At 34.5% G+C, this 12,161-nt stretch overlaps 1 protein-coding gene across 1 annotated transcript in view; it reads left to right on the top strand.

The window, feature by feature from the left end:
- The window catches only part of LOC107699794 (succinyl-CoA ligase [GDP-forming] subunit beta, mitochondrial), a 124,310-nt gene that overhangs the window by 39,608 nt on the left and 72,541 nt on the right, over window positions 1-12,161 (top strand). The window contains exons 3-6 of the mRNA XM_016501188.1: window positions 4,550-4,649; window positions 6,131-6,221; window positions 9,525-9,677; window positions 10,882-10,971. Coding sequence (XP_016356674.1) covers window positions 4,550-4,649; window positions 6,131-6,221; window positions 9,525-9,677; window positions 10,882-10,971 — 434 coding nt within the window. The remainder of the gene's footprint in view (window positions 1-4,549; window positions 4,650-6,130; window positions 6,222-9,524; window positions 9,678-10,881; window positions 10,972-12,161) is intronic.

Raw genomic sequence — 12,161 nt, 5'->3', positions numbered from 1 at the left:
GGGGTGGTGCGACTGCCTTTTGAGGCTTTTGTGGTCTGTTGATCTTGAGAAGACAATGCAGATCTTGAACCTGGAGCTTCAGGCTGTTCCTGGAGAGAAAAATGTCTGAATTAACTTCATATATCATCTTAAGATGTAACTTGATGTGTAGCTTCAGGTTAAACAATCAAAAAGGCAGTTTTCTTTCTTGAAGGCATTTGAAGTGTCACTTTAGTGATGGGTGAATTAAATTGTCAGCATGATTGTGTCGAACTGTAAGGCGTTACAAAGTTAGTGTAAAAAAATGTGCATGATGTATAAACTCATTTTAAAATGATAAAGCCACGGGCCATGTACTTCCTCCACTTGTTAATTTGCAGCTCACATCATTAATCTATGAGAAATAAGTGGATGCTGTGAATTAAAGTGCACCATTTGGCATGAGCATTACTCCTGCACTCGCTAAATAGAGATAATTGACATGAAGTGATGGATTGCACATAATGTACTGAGATTCTGGATACCATCCAGTACTTTATTTGATAATGATAATATACGTGTATATATTTCTAGAAATTGATAAGCATATTACAGACATTAAGTACTTTACTTACAATCCGCAATTGTAATACAGGAATATAGTTCAAAAGTTTGAGAACAGTGCGAATATTATTATTGTTAATATTTAATTTTTTTTATAATGAATGAATACTTTTACTATAAATTAATACTTCAACCCTTTAACTGTCACCGTCCCACCTGTGGGACGCTTGGCGCTCTTTTTTTCCTTGTCTTTTTACTCCATCACATATTTTAGTAATCATCATAAATTATATATCATCATTTTTTTTTTTTTTAGCATTAAATCTGAAGGATCATGTGACACTCAAGACTAGAGTAATGATGCGGCAAATTCAGCTTTTCCATCACTGGAATACATTACATTTTAAAATATATTAAAATAGAGAACAGTTCATTTAAATTGTAAAAATATTGCTGTTTTTACTGTATTTTTTATCAAATAAATTCAGTTTTGGTGAGCATAAGAGTCTTCTTTCATAAGCATTAAAAAAGGTACTGACCCCAAACCTTTGAAAGGCAGTGTAACTTTAATTATATTAAACATTTTTATTAAGTAAAAACAAATATGTGTGTAGTATTTTACAATGTTTTGACTACTATTCTCACAAAATGTGTTAGCATCTTTAACTGTGTTGTAATGGGGGCAATTTTAATGAGCTAGTTTATTAAACTCAAGTCTTCTCACAAAAACCCATTAAATGATGTGAAATGGCTGGATAAACCCTTCTGTTAAAGCACATCTGTTGTTCACACAAACATCAGTTTGTGTGTGTGTTTGAATATTGCTGCAATCCACATTCCACCTCCAAAAGAGCTTATCTAGTTAACAGCTTAACCTAGTAGCTTAGCAGCTGAATTCACAGCATCCGCAGCGGTGTTAATGATTTCTGCATTTTTCTGCAAAAAAGTTATTTATATGGCTGTTCATGAAGTCACACGTGCCTAAAATACAGTAAACTGATTGTGTCATCTCCTTGAAAACTTTCTAATTGCATCGCATTTTTTTAGCCTTGTACTGTACTGTACATGTCTGAATGGTTAATGTGAAGTTGTTCTCTCCATAGACCATCAATCCATAACTTTTCTGGTAATTAAAGGGATAGTTTACTCAAAAAGGAAAAATGTCATAATTTATTCAACCTCATGTCATTCCAAACCTCTTAATTTCCACAGAAGAATGGAAGTCATACAGATTTGGAACAACATAAATGATGACAGACTTTTCATTTTTGGGTGAACTGTCCCTTTAAGCCATCATTAAGTCCTGTTGACCTTTTTTTTTTTTGAAGCTACCTGCTCAGTCCATGTGCAATCTGTAATTTTTCCATCTCAGTGTCTCTCTTTCACTCACTCCATATCACTCTCATCTCTGGCTCTCTGCAGCGCTCATCACATTCCCATGTGCAGGAGTTTCCTGTCTAACACTATCAGATCTCTTATTGGGACAAGAGGTGTTTTGCTAAATCTTCACCCTCGCCAGCCTCTCCTCAGTTGTTTTGTTATATCTCTCTTAGTTTAGATTAAGTCATCCAGCGGCTTCTGTATCTCTGTTTTTGCCACTTTTGCATTCTTATCTCTCACAGTCGCTCACATGATCAATGCTATCAGCTCTGTGTGGCAGTGATAAATTATGCATGCGTTCCAGTCAATGGCTGAATTGTGGTTTGGGTGAGAGACAGCGGTGATAGTGAGTCTTAATTAGCACCTAAAGTGTGAGAACTCTTAACGTCCACCCCGAGGGCTGCGGAGAGCAGCGTGGCTCTTTAAGAGTGACCTATATGGAAGCCTAGCCCATTCCTCACTGTTCTCTTCATCATTTCCTGCCTTGTTTCAAATGTTCTGTAAAAAGTGTGTTAAAAAATATTAAAAGTGTTAAAAATATCAAAAATAAAATACATACACTACAATTAAAAAGTTTGAGGTCAGTATGATTTAAAAAAAAAAAAAAAATTAATACTTTTTTCAGCGAGGATGCATTACGTTGATCAAAAGTGACAGTAAAGACTTTTACATTATTACAAAAGTTTTTCTATTTCAAATAAATGCTGTTCTATTCTAACTTTTGTTCAACTTTCCTGAAAAACAAAGTATCATGGTTTCCACAACAACATTAAGTAGAACAACTGTTTTCAACATTGATAATAATAAGAAATGTCTCTTTTTAAGCACCAAATAGCATATTATGTTTTCTGAAGGATCATGTGACACTGAAGACTAGAGTAATGATGCTGAAAATTCAGCTTTGCATCACAGGAATAAATTACATTTTAAGATATATTCAAATAGAAAACAGTTATTTTAAATTGTAATTATATTTCACAATATTACTGTTTTTACTGTATTGTTGATCAAATAAATGCAGCCTCTGTGAGCGTAAGAGACTTAGCACAAAAAACATTACCATTCTCAAACTTTGAATGGTAGTGAATATATATAAAGTGTAGCACGCTGACATTTCAATGCCAAACATTGGTTGTTCTTCTAAAAAATATCCTGTAAAATGCTGGACAAAAACCAAGTCTTTTGCTCAAGCCTGGCAAGATTATATTTTCATAAGACATGTCTAGAGTTGAGTGCAGATGTTGTGAGCTTGACAGCTTCTGCACAGGAGACTTAACGTTCAATGGATTTTAATTGACTTTGGCTTTAGCATGTAAGTTAATGGCTTAAAATTCAAAAATGGATCACAAATTTTGGGTAAAATAATCAACTTCTGCTTACACTGGACTATTGTTATCAGTGCTCTTCAGGACTAAATTAATTATAAGGTTAATTATAATTAACATTTACATTTTCACAGAACTCCCCTTTTATCTTAAAGGTGCTTCTATTGGTTTACAGCACCTGTCAATCACTTGCTCTTCTTCTGGTTTTTCTCATCTTCCTTTTTTCCTGTTTATTTCCCAGATGCCTGCAGGACATTTTGGTTCATCTTTGAATTCATTTTTAGTTCTCAGTCGTGACAGCCCTTTATGGTTATGTGAAGATGTTAATGACTTTGTGAAGTCATTATTCCATGTGCCAATTCATTGTTCTGAGGTGATAAGAGTCTTGCTAGATGCCATGAAAATGTGACATGATTTAAACCTCCTTCTGACTCTAAATCATATCCTTGCAAAACTGAATATTTATAAGTTTATAATGATGACATTAGACAAAAAGTGTCAAAAACATTTTTTTTTTCACAAAAAAATACTACTTTTAATGATTTTATTACAGAACATATTAAATTATTAAAATGTAATACTTATTCTGATTATATAATTATTCATTTATGTACTCATTTATTTATTTGTTTGTTTTTAGAAATAAATAAATTGTGCAGATTTGGTCTGCGTCTACACATTTTTTTTTATTTTTTATTTTTTGGTCCAGGTACAGTATATGGCACAACACTTTTTCAATTTCTTACCCCGGCTTACCATTGTAAAAAGTGGGTAAAAAAAAATTAAATTATAGCAAATACAACATATAAATCGCACACCCTGCTACAGTAATAAAAAAATCACTCAGGTTCTTTTAATCTGTCACTCTACAGTCGATCTACAGTATATGGTCCTTTTCACAAAATTGGATAAAATGATTCATATACCACAATACTGATCAAACGTTTCAACATAGTGTCTCATGACAAGCTATTATTACCTCAACCTGTGCTTCCATCTCAGTAATGTTTCCGTGATGAAAGAAATAATGACAAAATTCCTAACCGCTCTGGAAGACGCATCATCAAAACATGTCTGTGGAGATCAGCGTAATATTTAAAATCAAATTAAAACTCCTTTTCCGATCTCATTTCTTTTTGGCTTGCTTGTTTATCTGTATGTTTGTTGAGGTTATGTACTGTGAGAGTCTCTTAAATGGGATTGTTGCAGGCCAGATTCAAACCTGCGTCACCCGCTAAGCATCACATTGTGTCTGGAGCACCTTTTTTTCTGGCATCTTGGGGCTCTAACCTTTTATTTTTGTATCCCTTTTTCCACTTTAGAAGCAAAGGAGATTGTCCTGAAAGCTCAGATTTTAGCAGGAGGAAGAGGCAAAGGAGTGTTCGACAGCGGCCTGAAAGGAGGGGTGCATTTAACAAAAGAGTGAGTACCTTCCTAGACCCATTTTCTGAGAAAGAATAGATCCTGCTTTCCTGTCTTTCATTCCTCTTAAATCTCCTGTCATTCCTTGACACCCTGTATTTCTCATCAAGAAAATAGAGCAGAATATCACTGTACCCTCAGCGTTTGTGATGTCCTTAAAACTCAGTGGTGATGTGGAATGATGGATTCCTCAGCTGAACAAATTAAAAGTGTTATAGAAACTATAAACATGTCGTGAAAAAACCCTTGAGAATGAAGGAGACGTTTGAAATATAGCAATCTCTGAAAACGTTACCAGAAAGCCATGGGTTTTCCTCAAGTAGGGGCTGATTTATGACTGAATGCCTGCGTCGTGTATCACTGTCATGTAGTGTACTTTGGCATTCGGGATGAAGAGGATCGTCCAGAGAAAACACTCTGAAACGCAGCCTGATCTGTTTTATCTAGCAAATGAGCACAGCGCTTTTTGTGTCCCTAAGAGATCGTCGAGAGTTTGCTAGTATCTGTTTCTTAAACTTTTTTAGTTGGCCTGTACCATTGTTATTTGTAGTACAATAAAATGATGGCAAGAAATGCAGAGAGAGATAGAACAGCATGATCAGCAAATGAGCCCAATTTAAACCTGCATTGCTAACATGAGCACTACGGCACAATCAGCACACATGCATAAACGAAATAAAATAATCACAGCTGCATCAAAAAAAAAAAATAAAACAGTCTGGGAAAACTTGCGTCCACATACAGTTTGATCAGATATCTTGTTAGAGTGCGTGTCAGTGTTTACTGCACGCAACAATGAACTCAGTGTGAGCCGCAATGTCCGATCTGGGAAAAATGACTCCTACAAACTGATTCTCGTAGTCAAAGAGATTCATGAGTTCATGAGATAGCGATTCGAATCAGAATGCTTCTTTGATAATTCACACTATGCAGTCATCACTCACTTGTCGGCGATCTCCAGAAAACTGTCGGCGAGTAAAAATCAGGCCTAAAATCGTGTATACCCAGCATTAATCGTTCCAAATTCATTCCGCTATTGAGTTCCCAACCGACTCCCTCACTGAGCCGAGTTATTTCCAATTTAAAATGAATCGAGGTTTGTTACTGTGATGTATGTTTGTAAAACTTACATTAGTCTGACAACTAAAGATACTGTGATTAAAAATACACATTCACAACAGAGTTTTGATGTATAAATTAATAGTATTCTATAATTAATAATGCTGTTCTAAACAAATACACTCTATACAAAAATTATGATTGCTTATTTTATATACGAGATATAACTGTAAGGTTGAATCAACTGTAAGCGAATCTTGGTTTGAGAGCAATATTTATACAGTATATATATATATATACGTATATATACTGTGTATATACTGTATATATATATATATATATATATATATATATATAGTAGACTAATTGGTTATTTAAAAGTCACAATGAATTAAAAGTGTAAAAATGTGTTTCTATTTCAGTCCTGCTGTTGTTGGAGAGTTGGCCGGTAAGATGCTCGGCTTCAATCTGACCACCAAACAGACCCCTAAGGAAGGAGTGAAAGTAAAAACGGTACGAAGGAAAGCACCTTGTTTATCTCTGGCATAATTTCTCTCTTTTTTTATGTTGTTCCGCTGAATAAATAATCGCTTTTGCACTTGGAAATGAAATTATCTCTTTTTCTCTCTCTCTCTCCACTCTCCTTGTCTTCCTGGCTGCAGGAGAAAGCTGTATAATACAGTATAATTTAAAGATGCACTATTGTTTTTCCTTTCTGTCATTTCTTTAAAGAATTCTTCTTTTGCTATTAGCTGAGTTAGTTGTCATAGGTCATTGAGATGAATAAACTGTGTGAGTCAGACCTCGGTGTGCAGGGAATGTTGGTAAACAGCCATTTCCATGTGTCACTAACAAGCAGAAATATCCTTTTCCTCCCTCTTTCTCTGCTTCTCTCTATGTCTGACACCCACACAGACCGGCGTACTCCTACCACAAACGTATGTTTATCACTGTTTATCTCTCTCTCCCTCAGGAGGTAATGATGGCTTCCTGCACTTAGCACATGTTTGTCCTCTCATCTTTAAACGTGGCCTAGAGCTCCCCATTATCACCCGCTTTTATTCCCGCAAGCTTCCCCTCATGCAACCGCTCCAAAACTTTTTTTTTCACAACGACGGCATCACATTTTTATATTTTTCCTGCCCGAGAAACAGCCATGGGGGGTGGAAGTGCATGGCTGGAAGAGTAGGATGGATTTATAAAGGGAGGTGGTGAGGAGGAACAGAGGTGGGATGTAAGCAAAAATAAATAAATGCTTTAGAAATGCTAGCTCGAGCGTGTGGCATCCCCCTACAAACTTCTCTCGCAGCATTTGAAAGAGTGTCACATTCGCTATGCAAGAGCCCTTTGGTTTCCTTCTCACATGGATGCGTTATTGTATAATGAGGTTTTCTTCATGAATTCAGAATACAGTATCGATTTTTTTAAAAGGAAAAAGGAAAAGTACGTTTTGTAAAAATGTGTCCTCCTCTAAGCCTTCAAAAGATGTTGTCATACTTCATAGCATATATGAGACAAAATGTTATCTATATATGTGTGTGTGTGTGTGTGTGTGTGTGTGTGTGTGTGTTCATAAAACATTGCTCGTATATAATATGAATCATATCCAAGTCCTAATCGTACAACACACACATATATATGCACAGCTGTTTCCAACATTGAAAATAATAAGAAATGTTTCTTATTATTAGAATAATTTCTGAAGGATCATGTGAGACTGAAGACTGGAGAAATGAAGCTGAAAATTCAGCTTTACCACCACAGAAATAAATTACATTTTAAAACTTTTGAACGGTAGTGTATGTATACAGTACGTAATTGTTTTGTTGTTGCTGTTTTTTTTTTTATTCATTTTTTTTTTATAAGTAAAAAATAGATGTAGGTCAATGGCTGTTTGGTTGAAATAAATACATAAATATTGTAATATTTATTTTTTACTGTTTATAGCTCTCAGCCCTGGAGAGGATTGAATATGGATGAGGGTTTGAATATGACTTGTGTTAAAAGGATGTAATTGTGTTGTCAGTCTCCGAGAGGAATGCTGCTTGTGAGCTGTCAGTGTGCCGTCAGGACTCTACGTTAATGTGCCGTGTTTCACTCAACTATGTTAGCGCAGTCTGTCTTGTTGGCCTTCTCTCTTTCTTTTCTGCCGTAATAGACTGTGAAGCGAGGAAATAGAGTAAAGGATAAAATGGATGGAAGGACAATGCAGGAAATAGAATGAACTGAGGGTGCAAACTTTTGCCTCCTTAACAAGCTGAAAGGGATAAAAATGGACGAGTGCTGTGGATTGGAGTGTAGGGCAGACTGGGGCAATTGTAACACTACATTTCTTCACTCATATACAAGTAAGAGTGATGACACTTATTCAGCACATACTCAGTAGTGCCTAGTGTCCCCTACATCCTTTGTGTGTGTGTGTCTTTTATTTAACAGTGAAGATGGGACAGTAGTCTGTTTTTTTAATGAATGTAAAAATCTTGCAAATACACCTAGTCTCCTCTACGTTTTATTTTATGTACGTTTGTGTGTGTGTTTTGTTTTGAGTTTTTTTTGTCAGTGAAGAGTGGACATTAGTAACATTAGTTACATTAGTTACTGAATGCAAAAATGTTTCAAATACACCTAGTCTTCCCCACGTTTTATTATTTTTTTTTGTTTGTTTTGTTTGAGTTCTCTCTCTCTCTCTCTCTCTCTCTCTCTCTCTTTCTCTCTCTTTCTCTCTCTTTTGGCAGTGAGGAGGGGACATTAGTTTGTTACTGAATGCAAAAATGTTACAAATATGCCTAAACTCCACTACATTTATTTTATTTTATTTTATTTTATTTTATTTGTGTGTGTGTGTTTTTTGTTTTGTTTTGTTTTGTTTGAGTATTTTTATTTTTATTTTGGTAGTGAAGAGGGGACATTAGTCTATTACTGAATGCAAACATTTTACAAATATGCCTAAACTCCCCTACATCCTTATTTCATTTCATTTTATTATTTATGTTTGTGTTTTGTTTTTGTTTTTTAGTTGTTTTTTTGGCAGTGAAGATGGGACATTAGTCTGTTACTGAATGCTGAATGTTACAAATATGCCTAAACTCTCCTGCATCCTTTTATTTTATTTCATTATTTATGTTTGTTTTTTTTGTTTTGTGTTGTTTGAGGTTCTCTCTCTCTCTCTCTCTCTCTCTCTCTCTCTCTCTCTCTTTAGTCTGTTACTGAATGCAAAAATGTTACAAATATGCCTAAACTCCCCTACATCCTTTGTATCCTTTATTTTATTTTATTTTTTATTTAGTTTATTTTATTATTTTATTTTATGTTATCTGTGTTTTCTTTTGTTTTATTTGTGTGTTTTCTTTTGTTTTGTTTTAGACTTGGCATCATTTATTTGTCAGTGAAGAGGGGGTAGTAACACCTGAGAAATAGGGTCTGATTGTGTTGCTGGCGAGACTCAAACCTGCATAATCTATTTAAGTGTTATGGAACATATCGAGTACACAGATGCCTGCACCACACCTCTGTCTCCCCTTGCTTTTCTTCCTGGTTCCTTCCCTCTTCCTTTTTTGTGTCACTTTTCTTTCATCACCTTTTCATTAGTTGTTATTTCAACCCTGTTATTGGTGGTTCTATCTTTATCCACTTGCCATTTCTCATTGAGCTTTGCGTTGGCTGATTATCCTGTATTAGAAACGGCAGCAAGACCCGCAGCCAGTAAACTTGTGCCCTGCTTCAAAAATCTGTGTCTTTTAACAGACCATAATAAATAGATAACACACAGTGATGAATCTCAGTCTCACCTGGTGTTTGTGTGTTTATGCTGAGCAGGTGATGGTTGCCGAAGCTCTGGATATCTCCACGGAAACATATTTTGCCATCCTGATGGACCGTTCCTGTAATGGACCCGTGATGGTGGGCAGCCCTCAGGGTGGTGTGGACATAGAGGAAGTGGCTGCCACCACACCAGAGCTCATCTTCAAGGTATCACACTTGTATCTTTTAAGGGTTTTAAGGCTGTAGAAGTGAGTTACTTTGTGATTTTATGCTCAAGGGGTAATTTTTTTTCTTGATGTTTTGAAATAAACTTGCTTATAAAAAAAGATCTACAAAAATCTTAAAGGGGTCATATGATGCTGCAGATCTTCTTTATGCACCAAGAGCTTGTAACACTCCAAAGAGAAAGGACAACTTGAAATCGCATCATATGACCCCTTTCTAGAAACAAGTTTCTAGAAACAAAATATAGAAGCAAATATACTATTTATTTATTTATTTATTGAATTAACCATTTTAAAAGTGACAATTTTTGAATTTTTAAATTGACCAGGAAAATGTATGGAAATGTAATATCTAAAAGTTCTGGTAATGTCTATAATAAATGTCTCTGGTATAGGTTAAGATTTTTTATTGCCTCCCATGGTAGAAATTTTCTTTGGTTAGTGAACTGCTGCATCACCAAACAATACCAGACATTACATATAAATACACAATAAATAATACAAATAATAAATAATATCCAACACATTACAATAAATTTACAAAAAAAGAGCTAAACAATTCAAGCGCAGATAATCAAACAGTTGACATACCCATTGAAATGCATAAAGCCAGCTCCTTCACTAAAATCGCAGGGTTTTTTGTTTGTTTTTTTGGATAACTATATAATATGCTTACATTTTTAGAGTTGAAATGCCCTGAAATCTCTTTGAAAATGTAGTAATTATTAAGCACTAATGTCTTGAAAATGGCATGGATTTTAATTTGTCAAAAAGGATGCATACCCTCATTTTTTTGCACAGAAGGCTTAAATGCACATAAAAGCCATGTCTACCATTATAAGTAAACCACAGATAAAAAAAAACAAACAAAAAAAAGTATGATAGGACTCCTTTAATGGACATCTTCCACAGAGAATCATATTAAGACATGTAGCAGCTGCTTCTCATTCTTGTAGCTGTTTGTGATGTCTTGTGTTTGTTTTTTTTTGCTTTATCTCTCTTGTGTGTGTCTATCTCTGTATATGAGTGATCTTTGTTCTCCGGCTCTCGTCTTTTTCTCGTTTGAGATTGGCTGCGTGCCAGCGCTTAATTGCATCTCTTGATTTTAATACGAACATCCGCTTTGTGTCAAATTTTGGCTGATGGTTGGTATTCTCTTGCTTTCTCTCTTCCATCTATTGCCTCAGGAAGTCATAGATATCTTCGAGGGGGTCAGAGACGACCAGGCGCTACGTATGGCAGCTAATTTGGGATTCAAAGGACCGTTGGAAAGACAGGTAATGGGTTTGGACTGAATCGCTGCCAAAGAGATTGTGCCATTATAGTGTTGGTCATTAACAGAAGCACAGCGGCAACATTTCTTGTACGCTTTTAGGCCTCAGCAGACATCACCGGCCATCAACAATTCGTGCTGGTACAGCGTTCACATAAACTCCCACCTATAAACCTTCACCGTAAACAATATGCACAAGTTTAAATCTCTAAAATTTAATGATATTTATACCAAGGCCTTGTACAGGTCTCTGAGTGACTCTAGCACAGGAGATTCTGCACCGGAGTTTTTCAAAGCCTGTGACGTTATATGGGTCAAAATACCAGCAGATATAAAAATATGTCAGATAATGTATTATAAATATTGATAAATCTAGCATTCAGATTACTGTACATACTATTACCTATTGCTCTTTATAATTTTGAGAATTTAGGAGATTGCTGTGATTAAAAAAGCATGAAGGTCTATTTTGCAAAATCGAAAGAATTGTTATGGAAAGTCAAAATATGACACATTATATGTTACAAAGTACTGTATAAATCATTATCTAATCTTCAAGAAGAGTGTTACAGAGTATAAATTGCAAAATATAAGTGTTCCAAAAGTGTGAAATAAAAAAAAATATTGCAACATATACAAAATTGTTACAGAAAGTCAAAATATTGAAATTTTATGCTAAAGTGTGAAAGCATTATGATATCTTCAATTAAAGTGTGTGAAAATCATATCAAATGTTATAGAATCTACGGAAGTATTACAAATATATTAAAAACGAAAATATTTGGAAATGTACAACATTGTTACTAAAAGACAAACTATTCCATAAAAGTGTTAAGAAAGAAAGTATGAAATATTAGGAATTCTATGATAAATTAAGCTATGACAAAATTTTTCATGCAAATATGAAATGTGAGATAGTACAATATATGAAAGTATCACAAAAGTCTTTCACGGAAGTGCTACAAAAGTATGAAATATTAAAGTATCGCACAATCTAAGGAAATATTACAAATACAAAAATATTGTAAAATCTAAAAAAATTGTTAAAGAAAGTTGAAATATGAAAATACTATGTTAATAATGTCGAATGTATATTTAAAACTTTCAGTTTAATGAATTGAGATTACAGTATGATTACAGAGTTATTTTCAGATTAATTTGTTGATTTTTTTTATATATATATATATATATATA

Source organism: Sinocyclocheilus anshuiensis, unplaced genomic scaffold (genome assembly GCF_001515605.1).
Source record: "Sinocyclocheilus anshuiensis isolate Anshui unplaced genomic scaffold, SAMN03320099.WGS_v1.1 scaffold951, whole genome shotgun sequence".
NCBI classification, from domain to species: Eukaryota; Metazoa; Chordata; class Actinopteri; order Cypriniformes; family Cyprinidae; genus Sinocyclocheilus; species Sinocyclocheilus anshuiensis.
The sequence above is the reverse complement of the archived record's forward strand: the minus strand, read 5'-3'. Positions and strand labels throughout refer to the sequence as shown.